Source organism: Hibiscus syriacus, unplaced genomic scaffold, assembly GCF_006381635.1.
Source record: "Hibiscus syriacus cultivar Baekdansim isolate YM2019G1 unplaced genomic scaffold, ASM638163v2 tig00111318_pilon, whole genome shotgun sequence".
Taxonomy (NCBI): Eukaryota; Viridiplantae; Streptophyta; class Magnoliopsida; order Malvales; family Malvaceae; genus Hibiscus; species Hibiscus syriacus.
The window spans coordinates 11433-37707 of NW_024063058.1; the positions used below are offsets into that span (position 1 = coordinate 11433).

The 26275-nt window shown below is 36.4% G+C and overlaps 3 protein-coding genes and 1 pseudogene across 4 annotated transcripts; all 4 read left to right on the plus strand.

The window, feature by feature from the left end:
• The first annotated feature begins 11179 nt into the window (after nucleotides 1-11179).
• On the plus strand, nucleotides 11180-17380 carry LOC120158500 (annotated as a pseudogene).
• Nucleotides 17381-20434: 3054 nt separating this feature from the next.
• Nucleotides 20435-21754, plus strand: LOC120158519. Of its 2 annotated transcripts, none has more exons than XM_039169340.1 (2): nucleotides 20435-20653; nucleotides 21344-21754. In XM_039169340.1, the coding sequence occupies exon 2, from the start codon at nucleotides 21371-21373 to the stop codon at nucleotides 21722-21724; it is 354 nt and encodes a 117-aa protein (XP_039025271.1). In that variant the 5' UTR covers nucleotides 20435-20653; nucleotides 21344-21370; the 3' UTR covers nucleotides 21725-21754. The 2 variants fall into 2 exon arrangements, with proteins under 2 accessions (XP_039025271.1, XP_039025270.1); XM_039169339.1 differs by having other exon boundaries at nucleotides 20435-20603.
• LOC120158520 lies at nucleotides 21703-23078 on the plus strand. The gene is made up of 2 exons (XM_039169341.1): nucleotides 21703-22193; nucleotides 22364-23078. Exons 1-2 carry the CDS (start codon nucleotides 21802-21804, stop codon nucleotides 22818-22820), a joined length of 849 nt encoding a protein of 282 aa, XP_039025272.1. The 5' UTR covers nucleotides 21703-21801; the 3' UTR covers nucleotides 22821-23078.
• Nucleotides 23079-23872: 794 nt separating this feature from the next.
• Nucleotides 23873-25939, plus strand: LOC120158521. Its single transcript, XM_039169342.1, has 3 exons — nucleotides 23873-24111; nucleotides 24903-24985; nucleotides 25690-25939. The coding sequence occupies exons 1-3, from the start codon at nucleotides 24033-24035 to the stop codon at nucleotides 25723-25725; spliced, it is 198 nt and encodes a 65-aa protein (XP_039025273.1). The 5' UTR covers nucleotides 23873-24032; the 3' UTR covers nucleotides 25726-25939.
• Nucleotides 25940-26275: the final 336 nt, after the last annotated feature.

Here is a 26275-nt window from a genome sequence, read left to right on the forward strand (position 1 = left end):
AAATGTATATGAACTAGAAATCATGCGGTTAGGTTTATTTTTCTCGAACAAACATGCGAATTAGATATCATGCGGTTAGGATTTTTTGTGAATGACAAAGTATGGGGTAGATATCATGTTGGGTAGGATCAACTAAAGTATGATTGGGTAGCCAATATATGAGGGTAGGTTTTATTTGATATTTATAGTACTTATTATTTTGTTGTTTATATGTGCACTAACTCATTTTTGTTATATGTCTATTTTATTTTGATTTTATTGCATTTACATCTTCATGTCATCACAAGGTGTTAATTTGCAAGTGATTGACTAATGAGAAGGCTAGACATATTGAGACAAAAAATTCTCAACCATGTAGTCAAAACCGAGAGATACAAAGATGTTCGACTGATCATGAAGAATGATATCTGCTGAATGAAGAAATCAAACTGATTGAAGACTTCCTTTAATGGGGCAAAGGCCAAGATGTTGATTCAAGAGATAGATACAATTATACCAAGGACGAGAATTCCCTTCACAAAGACATGAAGATCACTTCGTATTGAAAGTAAAAATGGAGACCTCAAGATTCAATTTAAAGACATCTGACGTCATCAAAGGTGATAAAGTACGCCGATAACTTTGGGTGCAATATTAGATTCCATGAAGAGTACGGCTCAAGGAAATGAAGAAATGAAGAATCACATTTATATTTTGACTACATGGTGTACTGAATTCTTGTTGTCTAAATGAAGGTTGTTCTATAGTGGTCACTTTTAGGATTAACACCTTGTGCATGTGCATTTGCATTTGCATTCTTATTAGCATTAATTTATTTATTTTGTTATTGTTGCTTTTTGTCATTTTGTTATCTCATTTGTACTAACTTGTTTCTATATTGTTTTTTTTTTCTCTTTGTTCGCATTGCATGATCATGACATATTCAAAAGGTGTTGATTTGTGAGTGGTCATCATAGTAAAAGGTTTTCATGACGGACAAAGGGTTTCGTGATCAAGCAGGCTATAACATAGTCAAGAAGTGGCATCCTATGAAAGCTTCGAGAATAGTGGAGGGTTGTGTGCATAAAGATCATATGGCGCACAAAGAGCACAATGAGATAAGAGAGATAAAAGAGCAAATGTCTAAGATGATGGATAGAATAGATGTTTTGTCCAAAGGAATAGAGACTTCTACAAAAGAAAAGAAAGAACTCAATGAAAACAATCTCGAGGTGTCAGATACGCAATGGACTACTTTAGAACCTGTTGATTCTAGTCAGTATCAGAAATCACGCACAATCATTGTTTGTATCAACAAGTTGTTTGGAAATGCCAAGGAAATAGTGGCAACTATAGAAGTTCAGAAGGATGAAAAGAAGCCATGCAGTCAGAACTCGTTGGTGTTTGATAGTTTACTTCCAACATCAAGGGAAATAAAAATGGAAACTCCAATTCAACCCAAGTTGAGAGGTGGTTCTCATTGTGATTCCATCCCAATATCATATAAGGAATTGTATGATGAACTGTTAGAAGCCCGAGAAGTGGCACCGCATTATGTAAAACCTTTGCAACCTCCATATCCAAGTTGGTATGACGTCAACGTTCGTTGTGAATATCATGCTGGAGTTCAAGGACATTCTATTGAGAATTGTTCTACCTTCAAACGTCGAGTCCAACTTCTTCTAGATCATGGAGTATTGGAGTTTGAATTGAAAGGACAACCCAGTTTGAAAACAGATTATCCTGTTGAGTTTGAACCAACAGTGACCAAAGGTAAGGGTATCAGTAAGGAAATCCAGGAAGAAAATTGTTTGCCAAAATACGAAGCTCTGATTCGTCATTTAAGAAGTGAAAATGATAAATTGAGCAGAGAGATGGAAGCCATGCGAGATGATTTTCAAAGGATCAATCAGGCTTTTAAATTTGCTGGTATGGGAAATGTACTAGATGAGTGGATAACAGGAGTCGCTAAACTGAGGAATGACGCTGAACAGTGGAGAAGGAATTGTAAGGTACACGAGGGTCGAGCCGAGAAGTTTTCTCATGATTTACATATTGCAGAAATAAGACGCAATATAGTTGTTGATAATTTGGGAAAATATCAAGCCGAAATTCGGACGTTGAACAGATCCATTGCCAATATGGAAATCTCATATCAACGCCATAAGCGGGAGAATGACGCTGAGCTAGAAGCCGTTAAAGCCAAGAACAAGAAGTTGATGAAGATTGTGGATGATTATAGTGATCTTATGCAAGAGCTTCATAACCACAATGACTTTCTTACAAGGAAGATTCAACAGCAGTGTCTACAGCTCCGAGAATCAGCACTCAAGATAGAGAAAATGGACAAAGTCATGAAAGAAGTTATGACCCAAGCAAGCAATGTGGCTCAGAAATGGGTTGATTTAGCTGGCTTTGCAAGAGAATTAAAGCAGATTGACAACTCAACCCCCGAGCATGAGTGGAAATTAAATTGGCTTTTGAAGGAGATAGAAAAGTTCGGAGTGAAGTTGTCCGTTATATGTAAAGTTTGTTTGATGAACCGAAACCTTTGTGTTCAATGAAAGTTGTTTTAAGATGGTCACTCTGGAATGACACCTTTTGTATTTGCATCTGGCATTTGCATTACATGTATTTATTTAAGCATTTTACATGCATTAATTATAAAAACACAAAAATAATTTATGGAAGGTTATGTTACAGTAATAACAATATCATCCATTCATACTACTTCCTCATCGTCATGAATAAGCAAATGGAAATAATGGAGCAATCTCATAAGGGATCACAAGATCAGTTGCAAGAGCAGTTAGTCGGGTCACAACAAGATACGGGGAATCAAGCATCGGGTTCTTTGCAAGGCGTATCGAATCAAATGATCCAGGTACTTGTACCACAGGCTGCTAGTAAAGAGAAAATAGAGGATAAAGGAAATCAATCTCATCAGACTGGTACATCAAGAGTGATAATTTGCCCTGGAGCGTCTAACTCTCAGACCTAGGGACGAGCCTCATCAATTTTGAACAATTTGAAGACAAATTCAGGTGGTTGAATGAAGCCATTGAAGATATGAGATTGTTAATGCCCCTCACAGGAGTTAGAAGCTAGAGAACTTTGTTTGGTCCCTGATTTGGTCATCCCACATGAATTTAGGGTGCCTAATTTTGAAAAATATGATGGCACTAGTTGTCCCATAATTCATCTAAAGATGTTTTGTAGAAAGATGGAAGGGTACCTAAATAATGACAATATGTTGATTCATTACTTCCATGATAGTCTTGCTGGGCCAGCTATAGTATGGTATAACCGTTTGAACAAAGAACAGATCAAGACATGGGTCAACCTAGCTGATGCTTTTCTGGGACAATATCAATATGTTAAAGGCTTAGCCCCAAAACGTCATGACCTTCAAAGGATAAGAATGAAAGCTACTGAGAGCTTTAAAGAATATGCCCTAAGATGGAGAGGAGTGGCAGCACAAGTTCAACCTCCTTTGTTAGAAGAAGAAATATCATATATGTTTCACGATTCTCTTCCAGCTCCTTTCTTTGAGTTAATGTTGGGAAAGTCGACGAATAACTTCAAGGATCTTATGACAGCTGGAGTGTTAATTGAGGATGCAATCAGCAAAGGAAACTTGAAAGACACTTCTAAAAACCCAACCGATCAAATGGAACAAACTGATGAGGTGAATGAGTGTCACGTCCAGAGCTCTCAAAGTCGTAAAAGAAAAGGGGTAGCGGGTTACTCGAGACGTCCAAAGAAAGTCCCAAGATCGAAAAATGCTTTGAAAGTGTTCCAAACTCCTATCTCAGATCTATATCCCCATTTGATTGAAGGTCAATACCTCACACCAAGGCCGGTGAAAGTACAACCAGACCCTTCTGCTCATAGCTATGATCAAGATAGTGTCTGTGATTTCCACTTGGGGGCATTGGGACATTCTACGGGAAACTGTAGGCCGCTGTTAAAGGAGATAGAGATGCTTGTGGCAAATGAGACGTTAACAGAGGAATTGGTGGAACAGTGGATGACGAGCTTGAGTGGGGCATCAAAGAACAATATGTACATCCGTTTGAGTTAAGTACCACGACATTAGATGGGTAATGGGGCATCCTAATTAGGAAGAGATCATTTCATTCATTATGGAGCTTTATTTCATTTGCAACATCATGTTTGAACTTGTTTTTCATCCTTTCTCAGTTTTTTTTTATAATGATGTTTAAATAAATTCATGTTACTTTGAGGATGGTGAACATTGAATCGAATTTGCAACTTGAAATTCTTTGAATACCTACTGAATTAAAAACTCTGTAAATGATTAGAGTTATAAATCTTTGACAAGATGACAAGGTTGAAACTTGATAAAACAAAGACCTTTACCTTATCTCCAGAAGATACAATCGAACACCATATCCTTCTATTGCAAGGACCGATATAGCCTTCTTCTATCATAAGGAGATGAACAATAGGTTTGGTATTCAGGTATGTATAGGAGCGGACAACGTGGGGCATCTTTTGTGTATGATGTCACGAAACTGAATAGACCACACTTTTGTTGATGACGTTCAAGGATGATTATGATCTTTACAGATGGAATAGTCGAGTAGGTGAATCTAGTTTAGGTCAGTTGCTTGGAAATTGAACTCTAACGATGAGATTTTCTGACTTTCAACAACACCTAGACTATGACAGGTTCTTCTTGACAAGCTTAAGAAATTGGACCCGTATACCCAAATTATAATATTATATGTATACAATAAAGTTTGAGCTGTCCCTCTAGAGCAATTGGTTAAACGCCCCGTCTTTATGGACATAATTTAGCTAGCCTAATAAAGGTGATGATATTATATATATACAATAAAGCTGAGCTATTCCGCTAAAGCAATTGGTTATAGAGGAAACTCGAAAGCCCTGGCTTTATGAATAGATTATATTCAAACCATGACCTTGATCGGGTACCTGGCAATTTGGTGTATGCTCCACTGTGATTGTCAAGTCAAAAACTTTGTGTTGAGATGAACCCTTCAGCTAGCCCGATAGAGGCAAATTACAATAAAGCTGATTTCAGCTAGCCATAAATGGCAAATTAAATCAATTTTATGAATAAGGAGTTTCGGTAAAGATGGACTAAGGGAGTTAAGGAAAATCTGTTATAGTCAACTTCACACGAGCACTCAGGAATTTCATTTTTAGACCGATATTTCTATACTGCCTTTGTTAGAGGAGTCTACGAGGCTTGAACAAATGGAAGATTTCAGAGAACTGAAATAGAAGTGTTCTATAAAGTCTAGTAATTGATTATACAAGTTGCTTCATTTTGTCCGTATCCGATTAAAATACCAAGCCAGAAGGAGGGGCATGTTGTGATGTTCGCAAGGACCGAGAAAGAAATGTAAGTTTGTTGGCCGAAACCTTAAAAAATAGGAAGCCAACCTCAAGCCAACCCATCAATTTTGACACTTGTCAAAGAGTTATAACTCTGAAAAATTAAATAGTTATTGATTCTTTTGATATTCTTTGAACTCATGTTTATGATTTGATTTGATTGTAAGCCTGAATTAAGGGACAATTTTTTATAAAATTCTTTCATTCTTTGATCCCTAAAATAAGAGAAAGAGAAAAACATTTTCAAACAGGACAGTCTCAAATGTCAAGGGTCCTTGAAGCTGGAAAGATTCATTCTGCCTCTGTTGTAGAAAAAATAAATGATGCCAGAATAGTGAAACATTTCACAGTATTGAAAGCAAGTGGTCTGAGAGATTAGAAAGACTAAAGAATAAAACTTGTTACATTTTCTTGTGACGTTGTCAATTACCCATCAAGAAAAAGATGGTCTCGTTATTCAGAAGGGGCATTTATTACAGCTTGTATAAAATGCAAGATATTTTGTTAGAAGAATTGGTCAATTCTTAAGTGTTTATGACAATGTGAAGAGACTCCTTCAAACTACTTGACAACACTACTATGTAGTGACACCAGAATGAGAACATTCAAGTTAGGATATGTTGGGCACGAAGAAATCCATGAGTACCCACATTGGGCCATAACCAGAAACCCATATCATGTTGGGATGACAAGATTCAGACCAAGAAGATATTGAGAATGAGTCTCACGACTTGAAGTGTCAATGGCAGACCGTGAATTTGAGCAGAGCTTACCTTGTAAAACAAACCAACCGAGCATCAATCAATGGTAGAGTCCTGAAAGAACAACTCAGAAAGCGTAATTGAGCCAAAGACGGAAATGGGGCAACTTAGTCATATTTCTGACCATAGCAAGAAGTTGAGAGAGAAAGCAATTTCTTCGAAATGAAGATAGAAAACGAAGGCAACAAGAAGATAGAAGAAGATCAGAAGGTTCTTCAAAAATGCAAGTTGGAAATTATGAGTTGTTATACGGATATTTAAAGCAAATCCCAGAGAGGAATGATCAAGTAGAAGAAGACTAAGTTCGCCACTTTGAAGTCAAATGAAGATTGAATCAATATTATGCATTCATGAGAACGTCATTTGCATAAAAGAAAATGCATTACATTGATACATTTAATTGCATTCGTGTTTCATGCATAAACACATAGTTTTGACAGATCTTCCAGTGAAAAGAGAAGATGCAGGATGTTAAAATCCTGACAATTGAAAGGTAGAAGTTAAACATCAAATACAGGGAATCATGTTTAGTGAGGCAGAACCTGAAGAACGCAGGGGTCAATCCATAAGAGGAAGCATTGCTTTGAAGCGGGGCACGTGGACCGATCATTAAGTCATTTTTATGAAGTGAAATGAGAAGGATTTCTCATTAAAATATGAAATTTGAGATTTTGAAAAACAAGTAAGGTTTCTTACCCAGTAAATAATTTAAGTCCTTCGGGCCATCAGTAAGTCTTTCGAGCATGATGATGAAATCCTTCGGGTCATCTGTAAGTCTTTAGAGCAAGATGATAAGTCATTCGGGCCATCCATAAAGCCTTCGGGTAGGATGTTTTCACATGAATTTGAAAAATAAGAAAGTGATGTTTTAAGAAAATGAAACCTTTGAAAACTAAAAAGGCGATTTCTAAAATTTCTCACTTAGTAAGTCCTTCGGGCCATCAATAAGTCTTTCGAGCATGATGCTTAAATCCTTCAGGCCATCAGTAAGTCTTTCGAGCATGATGATTAAATCCTTCAGGTAATTTGTAAGCCTTCACTGAAGAGTAGTGAAGCAAATCCATCAGTAAGTGCCATCAGTAAGTCTTTCGAGCATGATGATTAAATCCTTCGGGTAACTGGTAAGCCTTCACGGAAGAGTAGTGAAGCAAATTCATCAGTAAGTCTTTCGAGCATGGTAATTAAATCCTTCGGGTAATTTTTAAGCCTTCACCGAAGAGTAGTGAAGCAAACCCATCAGTAAGTCTTTCGAGCATGATGATTAAATCCTTCGGGTAACTGGTAAGCCTTCACGGAAGAGTAGTGAAGCAAATTCATCAGTAAGTCTTTCGAGCAGGATGTTGAAACCTTTCGGGTCATCAGTAAGTCTTTCGAGCATGATGATTAATCCTTCGGGTCATCCATAAGTCCTTCGGGTAGGATGTTTTCACACCAAGGTGATAAGTCATTCGGGCCATTTAAGCCTTCTCGGAAGAGCATTGGAGCAAGCTATCAGATCATCAGATGTGAGAGGAAATTGAAGGTTCTCGAGTACAAAGAAGTGGATCAATTGATTAAAAGAAAATGTGCACGAGGAGTCATTAACCAATTCAAGGTCTTAGAAAGAGAGATGTTCAGATGGCAGCCTAGTCCAAGAAGATTCTCATATCTAGCTATTGCGAGACAAGATCCCGCAAGAGAAATGGATTCTCAAAGATTCCCTTAAATTTTAAATTTTTCGAGTATAATGTTTTTCAAATCTGTAAGCATACATTAATGAGTGGCAACGTTTGTTTTCAGGTTTAACCTTCGAAGTTGAGCCTTCATGAAAGAATAGTGAAGAATAATCAAACCATAAGATTGTTCGAGTTCTACTCCCTGAAGCAAGAGGGAGCGAACCCATAGGCAGAAGATTGTTCGAGTTTTACTCCCTGAAGCAAGAGGGAGCAAACCCGTAGACAGAAGACTGTTTGAGTTCTACTCCTTGAAGCAAGAGGGAGCGAACCCGCTGGTCGAAGATTGTTCGAGTTCTACTCCCTGAAGCAATAGGGAACAAACCTTTTTTTTATAGAAGATTGTTCGAGTTCCTTAATTCCTGGACAAGAGGGAGCGGGTCCGACATTTGAAGTTTTTCAAATTTCAGTTATCCCGAAGTAACAGTGGAGTGCTTTAATCTTTTAAAGTTCACATTTCCGTACAAATTTGACCATCTATTGATCTTTGCTCTATTCTCGTTGCACGACAATGAGCAAAGAGGGGCAGCTGTAGATGCTCATTTTGTCCGGGTTTATAGAAAATTACTTGTGACCCAACTCGTACCCAAGACAATTGAAGACCCAATTCAAGTTCAATGATCCAGTAGAGCAGCCTCTGTTCCACGTGAGAATTCCCTAAAATAAAAAACGGTTATGGGGAGTTAACAAGCATGAATGAGAAGTTACCAATAAGATTGAGGTTTATAATCGTATGAGGAAACTGAAAAGAGGTTCAGTTTTTATTGGGAATTAACCATTAAAAACGGGAGGACAGAGAGCAATTAACAGAGATCAAAAACAAAAAAAATCTCCATGGTTTCTCTTCACAGAAAGAGATAGCAAAACGAAAAACATTATATTGTATTTCCTTCAATTTGAAAATCAAAGGAACGGAAGAGTTCACTCGTTTCAACAAATCAAAGCAATACAAAGTGGAATTCAGTTCCTACAAGGTTTTCTTTTTCTTCTCTATGATTACATTAGTATTTCTCTTCATCCATTTTAATTTTTTTAAACTAAATGCAAATTGTAAAGTAAAAACAGAAATTAATAGTTAGTTTTATACCTTGTTTCGCTTCAATTTCGCCGGAGAGGAATCCCTTCATCGGGAGTGGAAACTTGTTAGACGAGCGATAGGGGCCGCAGTGTAGAATTTCAGGATGAGAGTGTGATTGAGAGCTATGGTCGGAAGAGAGGTGGCCACCAAAGTATGGTAGCCGAGTGTTGCAACGAAGGCCATCGGAGATTGATGGCCAAGCTTTGGTCGATGGGTCTCGAAGCGAGAGAGAGGGTTCTTGTTTCACGGTGGTCGGCATAGAGAGTTGTATAACTCTCTGTTTGAGAAGACGAGAGAAGAGACATTGAGCGTGAGGGGAGAAAGGAGACTGTTGTAGGTTTAGTTTACATTAGATTAGGTTTAATTTTAGTTAAGTTATATTAAAACTTTAGGGTTAATTATTGTTAGCCACCGTGACCTTAGGGATGGATTAGGTGTAGGCCCTCATAACTTAAGCATTTTCGTTTTAACCTTTGTTTTAATTAGTGATATATATACATATATATTTTTAATTTATGATTCATTTCCTTTTAGTCCATTTAGTTTATTTGTTTGTACTTTGTATAGTTTATGTATTTGATATGTTGTTTTATGTTCTTTTATTTCAGTCCTATGCATGCTTATGGTTTATTAGCAATTTAGGGTCTGAATTATTTGTCCTTCATGTTAAAATGGTCTGAATTGTACATTTAAATTTAGTCACTACATATATGTATATATACTTTTTAAATTTTTAGTTTAGCATGTTATGTTTTTGTTTTTATATTTGAGTCATATTGGTACATTGTATGTTAATAGGCATAGTTTATAATTTGTAATTAAAATATACGTATATAATTTTTTTGTATGTTACGATGTATGATATTTTTAATGTTTTTTAATTAATTTTGGCATGACATCCTTCTTGCACGATTCGCATGGTAACCGCATTTGCATAACTCGACATAATACATAATTGAATTAAGGGTAATACACTTTTAATTTAAAATTGTTTTAAGTGGGCAGTCATAACTGATTTGAGGTCTGCTTTTAATGATTTTAAAATAAAAGTGTATCCCGAAAGTGAAACCAAAAATTGATTCGTCATCTAAAATTTGGGAACGAGAGAAAAAGAAATGTTCGTTTATTTAAATATATCGAGAAAAGGTTGTTATATCTTTAAGATCTGGTCTCGATATTTGTAAATAATCGAACATTCTTTATCTTTCTAAAACGACTTGGTAATTTTAATTTAATTTGTTTGAGTGTTTTTTGAATATTTTCAAATTTACGTCATTGTTTTATGGGATCAAAAATCAAATAAAGTTCGAATTTGTAAAATTCAATGCAAAGACGTTAATTAATCGATTTGGTACCGATTTAGGGCGTTGTGGGGGTGCTAATCCTTCCCCATACGTAACAGACTCCCGAACTCGGATTTTGGTAACGCAGACCTCAATTTGTTGTTTTAATTAAAATTAATTTTTATTTAAAATGACAAAGCATTTTTGGGTGCCCAATTACATCCTAATCAAAGATTGGTGGCGACTCTTCGAACCGTATTTTTCGATCGTAAAGGAAATTCAAAATTTTTCGAAACGAGAGGTCTTTTAAATCACATATGTTTTTAAAATAAAAAGAGACAATTAAGAATTAATGTGGTTTTTAAAATCTCACCTTTTTTCACCTTTTTAGAAAAAAATCGTTTCGACACTGTTATTTTTATTCTTATGTACATTCAGTAGAACATATTACATATTTATATACAAATTATGCCTCTAAACTAGGAAACTCTAAGAAATGAAACTAATCCTAGGAGATGTAATCCTTTGAAATAAGGGATTGAAAAACAGAAAATAATTACAGAATCTCTTAACTTAAGGGATTGACAACTCATTTCTATAATTCCTACAATTATCAATTATGCTTTACTGTGGCACGAATTCCACTTAACAGTTTTAAAAAAGGGAAAGGGAGGGGACGGGGCTGTAAGGAACTGATGCAGTTATTTGCTAGTGAGATCAGATTTGTGATAATTGCTAGCATGTATGCCAAATTTAATGCATCAAGACTGTGTTTATCACCCGCGATTTATGTAAAAATCACAAGTTGAGCGAATTGCTAGTCATGCCAAAAGATCCTCTTGGTAGAAAGCTAAGTGAAATACCTGAAAAAGGTCTGGGTTGCATTTGGTTAAATTACATTGAACAGTGTTCATCATTAGAATACATAATATTTTGCATTCCCCCCTGCCCTCCAAAAAAGGGAGAATGTGCTTTAGCTGGTACTGATGCTGTTCATCTACTGTAGATGGAGAAGCTGGCTAGAATGCAATATCTTAAGAAGAAAGATCCCAAGGATTGTACACTGCTGTATGTAGCATTAAATAGACTCCAGGTTTTGGCTGGTCTATTTAAAATTAGCAAGGATGAGAAGGATAAACCATTGGTTGGATTTCTTTCACGCAATTTTCAGGTATTTTGCCTATTTTTGCTGTTGATTTTCATGATTTAGTTTGTTGGAATATATAAGAATAGTTTGGTAGAAAATATATGTGCCTCAATTTTGTGCTGTATCCAATTTGGTTATTGATATAGGAGGAGAAAAATACAGTCGTAGCATTGAAAAATGCTTATGTCTTGATGGGGAGACATCAACTGGAGATGGCTATTGCTTTTTTTCTGCTTGGAGGTGATACTTCTTCTGCAGTTACTGTTTGTGCAATGACCTTGGGATGAGCAGCTAGCACTGATAATATGTAGGCTTATTGAGGGGCGAGGTGGACCATTAGAGCATCACTTGATTACTAAGTTTATGCTTCCTTCTGCAGTTGAGAGGAATGACTATTGGCTTGCAAGCCTTCTAGAGGTGCTTATAAATGAACTGTTGAATTTTCATATTGTTCTTGCAAAAATGTCGTGGATACTTCTCCATGGTTTACTTTACAAACTTTCAAATGCCTTGACTTTGAAGACTCTTGGTTTGCAGTGGGAATTGGGAAATCATTGTCGATCTTTCCTGGCAATGCTTGGTTTACAAGTGGATTCTGTTATTGGTTCATCCACTCTTTCATCCTGTCATGTGCTTTGATGGACCCCAATATAGGTCTCTATTGCCTCACACTAGCAAACAGAACTAGCCTAAGAAATGCTGCAGGGGAGAAGAACGCTGGAATTCTTGCTAGCTGGGCATCTTTTTATGACTGCTACTTCCTTGAACAGATGTGGGCTTCCTGTAAGTTTGGTTTGCTTAGTTGGGATAAGATGACAATATCAAATAGAAAGTAGGGTGTTTATTTTTTTTCTTTTATGGATGAGAAAACATAATTGATATTTTTCCTACTTCCTTGTTTTAAGCTTGAAGCCTTGGAGTGCGTTTCATCTTCCTGAGTATGCTGGGGGATATGGATCGAGAGGATATATCAGATTTTGCATGTTCTAAAATTTCACTGGGAGTTTTGAAACCTTTTATTGGTGATTCATCTCCTTGGCTTCTGGTTGATGTTGCTTCTAATATTGAGTTGCATGCTAAATTTGATTTGGCCCTCCAATACATCTCAAAGTTGATGTGGGAGCATCCTAGTTGGCCATCTGTTAGAGTGAACACGTGTTCTGAGGATTATGAGAATCAATATGATAAGTTACTTGAAAATTTTCAGCATAAGTTGAGCACAGGGCTTGCACAGTTTGAGCATAAGTTCTCATTGGTTTCATCCCACCTAATTAATATGGTATGCTGTAATTTCAACCTGGCTATGAGTGTTTCTTATTTGGTTTAATGTTTATGTATGATTGTTTATATTTGTCCTTTTTCAGATTTTTGTATCATTGTGCAACAATGGCTTATGGTTCCTTGGTTATGATATATTACATGGGTTGTTTCATGAACACTCCCAACATGAGAATCATATGGTTGACAATACATTTTGGTATCCTATTTTCCACAAGCCACTTATGAAGTTGATTGAGGATATCTCCTTTTTGTTTTCACATTTATTGCTGCCTGCAGCATAAGTTGGTCCCCATCAAAATTATTTTATATAGAAAATTGTGTATCCCATGAAAGTACATCCAATTGGGGAGATACCTGGGTGTGTTATTTCCAAGGGGTCAAACAATCATTGTGGAGTTTAAGAGCTGCTATGAGGATTTTCTCTAGCACCTTCGAAGAGGTTATGAACCCAAAACTTCATAAGCTTCTTGATTTGTATGAATATTATGCAAATTTTGCATCTGCTTGGCTTAAGAAAAATTCTGAAGGTTTAGTTTTGATGATGCAACCCTTCATAATTTCCCTTACTAATGGGCATACTCCTTATGAAGTTGATGTGTTGGCTCTGAAGGAAATATTAAACCAGGTTCAGGATACAGTGACTGATGTTTAATAGGTGGTGTTGAGGTTGATAGATGTGCTGAGGACAAAGAAGTTGGGATAGAGCTATTGAATTTGATTCCAGAGGACGAGAGATGGCATATTATTGGAGCTCTTTTGTGGCAACATATGTCCAGATTCATGAAACATAAGCTGAATTCATTAGCCATTTTTGATGAAAGTTATTCTTCTGGTTTTTCCCTTGGTAAACTTTCTTGTGATCCTTGTTCGTTGGATTTTGGATCAGATAGCAAGAACATAAGATTAAGAGAGAACATTAGGTCAGCATCATGGGTATTAGCTAAGTTACTGAAAATTGCCCTTGAACATATTTCTTCTTACCATGTGAAACAACTTGGGTTATTCTTGCAGCAAAAAGTAGATAATGGATTTGACCCTCCTACTCTTAGGTGGTTGGAGGAATATAGATTGTCTCCTAGGACTCCACATGAGCATGTGAGTCAGGCTGAACATATACCAAACAGAAAAAGTCAACTTTCTGCTTCTGATATCTTATGGAATATGTGTGCTGATCCTACTATGATATTGGAAAGTTTTTCATTAGAGAAAGTAAATTGGTCAAGTTATTTTAATTTTAAGCCTCGCAAAGGATGGGGTGAATTATACAAAGACGTTAGGGAGGAGCATGAAAGTGAGGACTCCCCCAATCGTGAAGGCAAAGTAAGCAATGGCTCTTCTGGTGGTGAAGCCGGATCACCTTCTAGGAGTGTATTTCAGAACGGACATACTTCTCTAAGTTCCTTGCAAAAAGGGACAAGAACGGAAAAGGAGGTCACACCTTTCCAAGACCCTAAAGAAATTTATAAGAGAAATGGGGAGCTTCTAGAGGTAATTAATTTATTTTTCCTTACTGCAGATTGAGTAGAATGTGTTTCTGGATCTTAAAATTGCAGTTCTCATTACAATTAAATACTGTGTTTTCCTCAGGCATTATGCGTCAACTCCATTAATCAAAGGCAAGCTGCAGTAGCTAGCAACAGAAAGGTTAGCTCACATGTTCCAGTGCTGTTTTCCATTATCATTAGATGTGATTTTTTAATCTTGAAAAGCTCTTATTAGAATATTTACTAGAGGATTCAACTGCAAGGTACGGTACATCTTTTAGTTAGAAATTTAGTGAAGTGTGTGATATCCATGTTTTACTTGCTGTTAAACATAGGTACACATACCCATTTAGACTACATGTATTGAAATGGTAGAATTTCTGATATCCATTGTTTCTACAAAGTGAAAATGAGAGTTTGGAACCAGCCGATTTTCCATTGTGCTCCCTGTTGTGTAATCCTTCTGTGGAAGACCTTAACTGTTAAGATTTTTTCTTCACCTTGGCTTCTAGGCCATTTATGCCTGAAAGATGACCATGCACTCATATCATTGTGATGCTACTCACTGTTGGAAAACAGTTTTTCTCGTCTTATGATGATACATTACTTGCATGTGTCCATGTGAAGAATCCTTACCGTTAAATTCTATCTGGTTCAGGGCATAATATTTTTTAACTGGGAAGATGGTATAGCTTCCAAGGACCAATCAGATTATATCTGGTCCGGTGCTGACTGGCCACACGATGGTTGGGCTGGTTGTGAATCAACCCCTGTTCCAGCTTGTGTATCTCCTGGTGTTGGTCTTGGTAACAAGAAAGGGGCCCACCTGGGATTGGGAGGGGCAACCATTGGTGTGGATACTTTTTCTAGACTAGGGAAACACTTGGCAGGTGGTGGAGCGTTTGACATTCCAGGTTATGCTGGTATTGGAGCATCTGGCTTAGGGTGGGAGACGCCGGAGGATTTTGAGGAGTTTATTGATCTGCCAGCCACTGTCGAAAACATCAGTACCAGGTGTTTCTCTAGTCACCCCTCAAGGCCTTTATTCTTGGTTGGTTCCATCAACACACACATTTACTTATGGGAGGTATGAAACTTTGACAGCAAAATTACAATGTTTCTAAGAGTGCATTGCATACAGTATTCATAACCTTTTCTTTGGACATGATTTAGTTTCATCATGAGTTTCTTGTCTTGGAAATTTTATCAGTCTTATTTCGTTGAAAATGAGTTATTTGTTATTTTTTTTAATATATGTGGGTAAAGATCCAGTACAGAAATCATTTTTCCTTTTTAAGACACTTTCTCTGAATGCATTAGAAATGGAGCTAGTAAGATGGGACTTGTGTGTTAGTCATCCGTCAAACTGCATTCCTTGAATCTTCATTTTCCATCTCTTGTCAATTTTTAAGGCATTTAGCTTATGGATCATTTTATACTTGCAGTTCGGGAAGGATAAAGCAACAGCAACTTATGGAGTGTTGCCTGCTGCAAATGTTGCTCCACCTTATGCTCTTGCCTCAATATCAGCTTTGCAGTTTGACCATTATGGACACAGATTTGTTACTGCTGCACTTGATGGAACTGTTTGCACGTGGCAGCTAGAGGTGGGAGGCAGAAGCAATATCCGTCCAACAGAATCATCTCTCTGCTTTAATAACTATGCATCGTATGTATTCTGCTTTTAAATGATTAAAGAAGCATTGTCGGTCCCTACTTTAACATGTATTTCAGAAATGAAACATGCGTATGTGTGAGAGATTAATTTATCACCATCCAAGGATTGTACTATCTGGCCCTTTGTGATTTTGCTGAGTCCTGAGTTCCTACTCTGAACTTCCTATTTTGTTTCCCCGATATTGTCACTTTATGTTCTTAAATATTTCATCTTTTTAATATTATCTTATACTGTTCTCCTTCTGTGGGCTTCTACATTAGTTGTGATCTATAAGTTATATTCTCTGTTGCAGGGATGTCACTTATGTTACTTCAAGTGGATCAATCATAGCTGCTGCTGGATGTAGTTCCAATGGTGTTAACGTGGTTATATGGGATACGTTGGCTCCATCTGCAACCTCTCGAGCTTCCGTTGTTTGCCATGAAGGTTAGTTCCCCCCTTCATGATCTCCCGTATGAAAGTAGTTCCATGAAGCTCACAAAAAGACTGTCTTACTATAATTCCATGAGCAGAGTTTTTAGTTCTGATTTGATTTAACTCTGATTCTGACAGTTCAGCGTAGTAACTTATAATTATAAATGTGCTACATTGTTATAACCTCTGCTTTTTTATTTTGTATTCAAACTGATTATATTGATTGTTTCGTACTCAGCATAGTAATTACATTGTTTTAATTGTACTGATTGTTTAGTCCTAATTAGTTTACTACCCGAGTGCTTTTTGCATTTACTTGATCACTTCAATCTATTATGATAGCTATCTATTGCTTCTCCATTTTGCAGGTGATGCCCGCTCCATTGCAGTGTTCGACAATGACATCGGAAGTGGTTCTGTTTCTCCCCTAATAGTAACTGGTGGTAAAAATGGTGATGTTGGGCTTCATGACTTCAGATTCATAGCTACTGGGAAGACTAAAAGGCATAGGCATCATGATGTTGAAACAAGCGTCAACTCCTCTTCTAATGCAAACATGAAGGCAGGAAACAGTAAACAACAACAGGACCAGAATCACGGTGGGATGCTTTGGTACATACCAAAGGCTCACTTAGGTACACACTTTTCTTATTGTCCCCAAGTAAGAGCTTCTTATGCATGATTTGATTTTAATGTAATCTAATATTTTATCAAATGGTACGAGTGAAGGTAGTATCACCAAAATATCCACCATCCCACATACCAGCTTATTCTTAACGGGAAGCAAAGATGGAGATGTTAAACTTTGGGATGCCAAAGCAGCCAGACTGGTTCATCATTGGTCAAAATTGCATGAAAGGCACACCTTTTTGCAACCAAGTTCTCGTGGTTTTGGTGGTGTTGTGCGGGTAATTATTTGTTATTATAGCCATGTTTGAATCTTCATATCCAATTTTCTCACGTTTATTGACAGATTTTTTTCTAATGTTAAAAGAGTTTTTTTTTAATGCAAGATTTGAATTTGCGCTGATGCAATAGTTTGCTTAATTGTCACAGGCTGCTATTACTGATATCCAAGTTGTGTCACATGGTTTTCTTTCATGTGGTGGAGATGGGTCTGTAAAACTGGTTCAACTCAATGATTAACGGCATGGGACAATGGAACTAAAATGAAATTTATCCGAGTCCAAAAGATGTTGAGGTGAAAAGAGTTGTATATTCCAAGAAATTTGTTCATAATGCAAGCTCGAAGTTTGTCCTGTGTTCTTTCAGAATAGTAAATTTGATATTATGAGCTCGTTTCCTTTGATATCCTGCACTTGGCATCACCGTCATTTTGCTCACACCAGTATTGAACTCTGGCCAATGAAAACCAGAATCATCAGGGAAAGAGAAAGAAAAAACTGTCTGCAAATGATATCCAATCTCTCTTCCACTGATTTTTATACTGCGAACGAGAAAGAAGGAGAGCCGAAAGCTTTCTAGGTTTCGGTGTTGTATATGTCCCACCCTGTTTTCTCTGTGGAAGCTCGGCTTTGGGTTTTCTCAAATTCATTTGATACCTTGAATGGATTTTGTTGTGCTTTTGCAGTATATACATATATGTGGAAAAAAAAAGTCTGGTTCTTGTAAATGTACTTGAACACGAGGAACTATTTCAATGTGATGATATTTATATACTCAGAAGAGTTCCATGAGAGCTCAAAACGTTGACCTTAAATTCTAAATTTTAAAGTATAAAATCTAAAACTCTAAATCTAGATAGTATATATAACAGTAAAGTATATAGGCTTGTGTACACAGACATGTCTGGTTTAACGTCTTGCGTCTTTATTTAGAATTTAGGATTTAAAGATTTTTAGATTCGGTTTTAGATTTTGTATTTTAAATTTTAGAATTCAAACAAGTAATCAGAATTATATAATTTTTAGATTTAGTTTATGGTATCAAAATATTACTCTTTATGAAAAAAGAACAAAGACCATTTGAATTATGTTGTTGAAATTAGACTTTATTAGAATTACATTCGATTTCAAGCTTTTGGCAGGAACAATAACAAACCAATATAGCTTTGCGTTACCAGCTTCGTTTAGGAATGTAATCTTTTTCACTTAAAAAGTATTATTTTTTTCAATTTCTTAATTTGAGTCGATAATAACGATTCAACGTGAATTTATTATTGAAAATAAGTTGTTTTGGAATAATTTTATATTTTAAATATAACTCTAAGCCAATAATAATTAACATTCTCAAATCACCCCTTAATTTTAAATTTTAATCATGGCCATTTCGTAAATCGTACACATGTAATAAGTTTAGAAACCTTGAAAACCAGTGGGCAGTACCATTGTTTACTTCAAAACCGTCTACTTATGTCTACGTTTTTTTTCCCGTTTTAAATATTCTTGGTATTTATTAAGTTTAATTATAAAATAAGTGTTCAAATTATATTTTTTTTAAATAGTAGCTCGAATCTATTTTTTGAATCATTCAGATGTTTAATGTTACAAATATTATCACTTTAAGTGTCTGAGTTGTAATTGCTATTAAGTGACACATGTTTCGTTTCTAATAATTTTAAAAAATTAAAAATATTATTATATTTATAAAAAAAATCTTAATTTCTCTCAAATTACAAAAAAATCAAATCACTAAATATCCTAAATCCCTAATCCTAACCAATCGACGTTGTTCTTGCCGGTCACAACCATCGTCACTCACGTAGTTCATGCCATCTTCCTAGTCATACGTCGTTATACTTGCCACAGATTGGTTGCCGAGATCACATGGGTGATGATTTGCAGCGTATGGTTCGTCTTGGTACACACGTCGATTGGTCGTGATTTCATAGGGTTATTGATCGTCGGGTGGAGGTGAGGTCGGGTGGAGCTTCGTCGATGACAAAGGACAGCGGTCGAAGTGAGTTTATCAGTTTAGGGAATGAAATGAAGGTTTTTAAAAGTTTTAGGGCTTCTTGAAAGTGTTTCGAATTTTTTGTGTTTTTTATAAATACAATTTTAATTTTTTTAATTTTAAATAAAACTTTTTAAATTATCAGAACATGACACGTGTTCTTTAGCAGTTGTTACGGTCCAAACACCTAAAGTGATAACATTTGTAGCGTTAGGCACATAGATGATTCAAAAAAAAGTTTGAGTACCTATTTGAAAAAAGTAGTATAATTTAGACACTTATTATATAATTAACCCTATTTATTACAATGAAACCATTAATTGCTGCTGGTTTTTTCTGGTGTGCTTCCAAGTACGTTTGATGGGAAATTTTCAAAAAATAAATTATAAATCATATTTCTTAATTTTTTGTTATATTATCTTCAGAAAGTATGTCTAATTTTTTAATCTTACTTATAAAACTTTAATTTTCTGTAATGACATTTCATAATAAATGAATATTTAAGTTTCTTCATATTAATGTTACCCTGAATATTATCAAGATACGAGATCTAATCTTTTGATTGGGACCCACTGCCAACTCCCTCTACGTGATATCGTAATCAACTCCCACGTGTAACACGATCAACTGTCAAGACTCTACTGAAGTGACACGTTAATGTCTGGATGGGAAACGATGTCGTTTAATCTCACACTCCTCGTAAGAGGAAAACAAGTTTGCGCAGAAAACCAGACAGGTACTTAATATTCTAATAAACCGAAAACAATAGATTGATTAGGGCTGTAAATGAGACGAGACAGATCGTGAGTTACTCGAGATTGATTCGATCAAAGTTCGATAAATATTCGGATCGAATGGACTCGACTCGAGCTCGACTCGAGTTCTTAACTAGCCGAAACGAGCTACTCGATATTCGACTCGAAAAGCTCGTGAGCAGCTCGAAAATATAATATATTAAGATTTTATTTTTTTATAAATAAATTATTAATAATATTAATATTTATGTATTGATTTTTTATAAAAAAAATACAGTAAGATTTCTTGTATTTAAGGTTCATGTTCGAGTTTGAGTTTGATGCTTCAATCGAGTTAAGTTTAATAATTTTTTTTCATTTCGAGCCTTTTCGAGCTGCTCACGAGCTTCAGTTTAGGATTTCGAGTTCGAATCGAGCTTGAAAATTTTAAGCTCGCGAGTTTTCAAGTCTAGTCGAACTTCATTTCAAAATTTTCGAATCGAATCAAGCTCAGTAATACTCGAACTCGACTCGGCTCGCACCCTTACAGACTGATAGAGCCCGACAAAATAACCCAAAAAAAATTCTACAAGATTGTCTTGTCCTGTATTGCTCTTGTATCCTTCTTATCCATTGAAATCAAGCGGTTTTTTTCAGCTTCTCTTTTGGCCAAGATCCATTTCTGTTACTTCTGAACTAGATCTATGCAGTTGCCACTTACCCATCTCTTTTCAATCTTTCTTCTTTCTGGGTTTGTGTTCTTTCTCTTATTTACTTTTTTTTTCTTTTTTTCCTTATTGGGTATGTTTTGTTTGTTGAATTATGCTGTATTATTCAACCTTGTTGCGTGCACCGTTAATCTTATTTTCTATGTAAGACTTTTGTGGTTGCCCTTCTTGAATTATGTTTTTTTTTATTCTAACTTTCCGATCTGATGACGGTTTTTGTACATGGAGTTCATTGGTGTGGGGGTATTAGTTGGGAGTTTGGAATTTACATTGCATCTTTATGCAATCTTTTGACCCGCTATCTTTTGTTTTTGTGTTTTGGGTGATCTCATGAATGATAGTGGGGTTAAATCTACTTTTGATGTTTCATCAACTCTTATTCTGGATTTTGCTTCCAAATAGATCATTTACGACAAGTTGTATTGCCTTGCTTCTTTTTTCTAGATATATGGTTCTTGTGTTTTCAATTTGTTTTGGGATCTTGCTTTGAATTTGCCAGTTCCCCTTTCACTTCTCTGTTTCAAGTTCGCCAATTTGTTCAGATTGCGAAGTCTGTATGGTGGATGAACTTTTGTGTAGTTCTTTCGGGGACAAGAACTTTGGGCCTTCTGGTGTTTGTTTAGTAATCATTGATCGAGCTTTAAGCTTTAAGGTCTTGAGCGTGTTTAGTTGGCTGGTGATTTTGTAAATCACTGATTTTGCCGAAGCAGAAGGTGAGAACAGCTTAATAATATAATTTCTAACAAGTAGTTATTTTCAACAGCTAAATGTGTAGCAGGGAAGGTGAGTAATGGCAGCAGCTGAAGCAAGGGCTGTCTGGCAACGAACAGCTAATCGTTTCTTTGTCCAAGAAGATGCCAAAAGAGCTCCCAAGTTAGCTTGCTGCCAATCATCGTCTTCCACTAAACAGGCCGATTCAAGCCCCACCGGTGCAACAGATACGAATCATCACACTGAAACAGATTCCATGCCTCTCAACAGGAACCCTTCCTATTCCAATCTACCACCTGATACGAGGTGGTGGCTTCAGCTGCAGCCTAGCTATGGTCCCAGAATGGGGTTAAGTTTAACAGATGATCAGTTGAATGCCTTGGAGGATGAAGTGGAAAGCTTGAAAGCTGAAATAAACTCCCCTCCAAAGTAAGTAAAGTTCATCAGCAGGATTCACATGATATTTCTCTTGATTCAACGCAGACAACGGAGAACTGGGAATTTTTGGATATGGAATCTGCCGAATGCCATGCTTCCATGAAAACAAACGACTTCTGTTATGAACCAGAGTCTCCTTGGTCTGGCCATGAGAAGGCCGAGCCATGGTGGCGCACGACAGATAAAGACGAGCTGGCCTCCTTGGTTGCACAAAAGTCATTGGATTTTATCGAGAATTGTGATCTCCCCCTACCTCGGAATGTGAATGTAAGGAAGTGCTCACCTACATGTTCTGGTTCATTCGACAGCTGTGAAATATCTTTGGCTTGGAAGCCCCAAACTGTCCTTAATCGCAGTTCCACCATTAATGCACAGATGTCTCCTGATTCTATAAGAAAACACGAAACACAGATGTCTTCAATTGGAGAAGGGAAGATGCAATGTGCTTCCAATACATCGTCCAGGTATTCATTTCATTCGATCCCTTGATTAATTCTCTGAATGGATAGGGAAAAAAAAGTCCAAAATGGCTTCTTAGATGAGCATCGTTTGCTTTACATTTCTAGACAATCAATAATTGAAGGTACATCTATTTATCTCTGTCTGTTGAACTTTTTTTACTGCATTCTTATAGTACGAGTACAACCGAAAAGGATATCTTAGATCAAGTTACGGAGTCCGATCCTACCAAGGCACAGCTGCTAGAAGCACTTTGTCACTCCCAAACACGAGCAAGGGAAGCTGAGAAAGCAGCAAAGCAAGCCTATGCAGAGAAGGAACATGTTATCAGGCTTGTCTTCAAACAAGCCTCGCAACTCTTTGCCTATAAACAATGGTTCCAAATCCTGCAGCTGGAAGCCCTTCATGTCCAGATCAAGAATAAGGAGCAGCCTCTAGTCCTTCCGTGGACACCCTACAAAAGCCAGAAAATGCGGAAGGGCCGGCAAAAGAATGGAAAAGAGAGACGAGGGAAGCGTGGCCGGTCTAGCCCGGACATAACCAAGTATGCTGTTGCTATTGCATTGGGACTCGGTCTTGCTGGAGCTGGTTTGCTGTTGGGATGGACCGTGGGGTGGATGCTACCTTTCTAGACGACCAGAGAGTTCATCTAATCCCCTAGATGTCACTAAAAATTGTTTAGTGACAGAAGAATGGTTGGCTACTAGGATAATATCTGCTTTCCATGAGTATGTCGAGTTCTTTTCGACTTGATTTTAGGCCCTGCATGTTGTATGTATGCTGTAGTTGTTTTTCTCTCTTTTGTGTTTCTTTGTTTTGTGTAGTGTGTTTCGGGTCCATTAATGATGCGATTGCTGTTGTAGATATATTGGGTGAAACTGTCCCGGGTCAAAATTGTATCTAATATATTTATCTATATAATCCATACGAAAATTGTGTCGAACATATACTCAGTGTACAATATGCAGCTCAATTTTCGAAATAATCACAAATCACTCATTCAACTGTTCAACAATGAGTATGAATAAAGGGCCAGGGTGTGATCGGGAGATGGTGATGACGGTGTGAGCCATCGCTGACCGGAGGTAGGGTGAACGGCGATGGCACGACTTGAGAAGAAGAAGATGATGGGACTTAACGGAGTTAAGTGTTACGTTAGCAAAAATTAACAGGAGATAATGACATAGACTTTACTGAAAATGAACTGAGAGTTGGATTATTATATTGCAAATTTTAAAAGTTAGGTGATCAAAATGAAAATATTCTAAAAATTAGGGGGATTATTTATATATGATACCCTAAATTTCAGTATTCAACTATATATAGTGATTTAATTTAATTCAATCTTTTTACAAATTATTAAAATTATATTGACATTGTATTACATATATATCTAAATTTTATATAATTTCAATATTTATCAATTTAAAAAATTAAAACATTTTACACAATCTTATTATCATAGATAAATATAAAATTTACTCATGAACCTTTTATCTTTACTAATTAAGGTAAATGACACATCGGACCCTAATTGAACACGTGCAAATATTCGGACCCTATTTTTTTTTTTTTTTGGGTACACATTCGGACCCTATTTTTACCCTCCTTAAACACTGAAAATTCCAGCCCGACTAACTTTGGATTGAACGTCTTTCAGAAGCTATTAGGGGCCTTTTATGGAAATAAATATATAAAAAAAAATCATATTCGATTTCTTTCCGTACCGAAATTTCCCGATTTTAATTTCATAAAAGAGGGGGATCGTCTGGATTTATCTGCTGCATTCATCGTAGAACATTCACAGAAGAATTCAGTGAAAGCAGGGAAAAAATCGGTTAGAGATGCCGGTGATGGAGAAGTTGAAAATGTTCGTGGTGCAAGAGCCAGTTGTCGCCGCTTCTTGCGCTATCGCTGGTTTTGGTGAATTTTCTTCCTTTCTTTAATCTAATCAATCACCCTTTTTATTATTCTTTGTCTGTCTTTGATTATTGATCCCTAATGTTTTTTTGTTCGGTTATCAAGTATTTGAATTAGAGGAAAACTTAGGGTTTTTTGGTTTTTTTTCTTCTTCTTCTGATTGTCTAGGCTTTTAATCCAGTTTTTAATTAGCTGAAATTTATTACGGTGGATTCTTTCAATTTTCGGTTTCATTATTGATGGGTAGTTGGTTATTATCTGGTCACAATCCCTGGTGTAGCTGAAGATGAATCAGATTTAAATTCTTCATATTTCTTTTTCAGGAAATGTTTTGGACAATGTATTATTTTTTCCTATAAATTTACGACCTTTTGAAGATGACATAGCAAACTCTGCTGGAATTTCTGAAACTCAGATTGTAAGTTATGATCCATTGCATGGTCTGTACGTAGATGTCAATGAGACAGGATTCTAAATCCGAAATGATGTATGAAGTGGGTATATTCTATGTTTGATACCAATGTGATTGAAGTAATAATGTCTCATAATCAAAAGAATGGTGGTAATTCTAAAGGTGGTTTCTGGGGAAGCAATAGTCGAGACTTGGACGTTTTTAGAGTTGCTAGCCTGAATCTATATGAAGAGAGAAATAATATTATGTGACATCATTCCTTTGTCTTTGTTCTATTAGTATTAAGTTAGCGTTTGAATTTCCACTTGTTTCTGTAACTTGTGTAGACCATGGAGATTGCAGCACCCCCTCTTTGCTCACGATTCTCTAAGAAAATATGCAGGTCTCTTCCTACCAGCTGTTGTAAGGCCCATTCTAGATTCCTTTGAATCGTCAAAGCAAGTCTCTCAGCCTGCATTAAAAAATGTAAGTTTAGCACTTAGCAATATGGATCCTTTTTGAAGTCTTTACAATTTTTTTAAGAAATTTTGAGATTGTTTTCCAGTGTGTCATAGAAGGGTATTATTAACTGTGATCCTAGTTTGGGAGGGTAATATTTTCTTTGGCATGGAAACTTCTCATCCCTGGCTGCAGGTTTTTAAGACTATTTTTGAATGGTGGATAATTTGAATAAGTAATGACAATGGTTTTAGTCAGGGTTTTGTCATTGACACCCTTGTACAACTGAGAACACCTCATTCTAGCTGGCACTAAAGAGATATGCCTTACTCAAATAGTTATAAGAAGTGATTGGTATCATGGAGAAAAGACAATAATAACCACGGCTTAAATTTGGTTATTGTAGTTCTTTGCATATAGGATGAGGTCAGGCTTATTTTACTCTTTTATTACCCGTCTTGTGCTTCTTTCTCTTGTTGCATCTCTTTGAGAAAATAATAAACTGGCAAAATTTGCTTGTTGGAGGTTGCCACGCCTATGAGCTAGACCAGCTACTTAACATCATTTGTATGCTCTTAAAAATTCTTTTTAGTTTATCATCCAAAGACTTGCTTATGCTAAGAGGAGATATGAGTACTCCCAGATGACAATTTCTAGCCTTAGTTATACCAGTGTTCTGTCTTTTTTTTTTTTGCTTTTAATACACGGATGTGCTTGCTTCCATTGTGCAGGTGGTTGCAGGCGTGACTGGTAAAAAGCAGGGTTGATTTAATTTATGGATTGGAAAGAAACAAACAATTCAAATGTAGCGAGTAATGTAATCAGCAACAAAATAAGCCTCCCTTTTTAAGTTGAACTCTTAAAAGAGTGACTTGTGCCTTCAACCTCGTGTTTAGCACGAGAATTTTAAACACGAGAATTTGAATGTTATTTTGTTTTGAGTTTCAATGGTTGAGGATTGCTCAAAGCATGGATAATTCATATTCGAGTTGAATATTGTTTCCCTTCGATTAATGTTTTTTCTTTGGTTAATATGCTTCCTCCGTACCTCTTGTTTGGCTCTAGTATGGTGAACAATAGAGTAGCTTGAGAACATTGTTATAGAGAATGCTGGTTGCCTGGAAGGATGCACCAAAACTTGGGGTGTTTAATGAGTTGAGCTGCTCGTGAGCAACTCGAATTCGACTCGACTCGAGACTTTAACGAGCTGAGTCGAGCAAAATCAACTCGACTCGATAAGTTCGCAAGCAACTTGTTAAATTTTTTATAACAGTTTAGTAGTTATCTTAAAAAATTATTTCATTCAAAAAATTATTA

Bases quoted from the DNA above. Each gene is read 5' to 3' on its own strand.
- LOC120158519 (XM_039169340.1), top strand. From the start codon at position 21,371: ATGGCAGCAGCTGAAGCAAGGGCTGTCTGGCAACGAACAGCTAATCGT.
- LOC120158520 (XM_039169341.1), top strand. From the start codon at position 21,802: ATGGAATCTGCCGAATGCCATGCTTCCATGAAAACAAACGACTTCTGT. The intron at 22,194-22,363 runs GTATTCATTTCA...GCATTCTTATAG, and splicing joins GCTTCCAATACATCGTCCAG to TACGAGTACAACCGAAAAGG.
- LOC120158521 (XM_039169342.1), top strand. From the start codon at position 24,033: ATGCCGGTGATGGAGAAGTTGAAAATGTTCGTGGTGCAAGAGCCAGTT. The intron at 24,112-24,902 runs GTGAATTTTCTT...GAAAATATGCAG, and splicing joins TTGCGCTATCGCTGGTTTTG to GTCTCTTCCTACCAGCTGTT. The intron at 24,986-25,689 runs GTAAGTTTAGCA...TCCATTGTGCAG, and splicing joins CTCAGCCTGCATTAAAAAAT to GTGGTTGCAGGCGTGACTGG.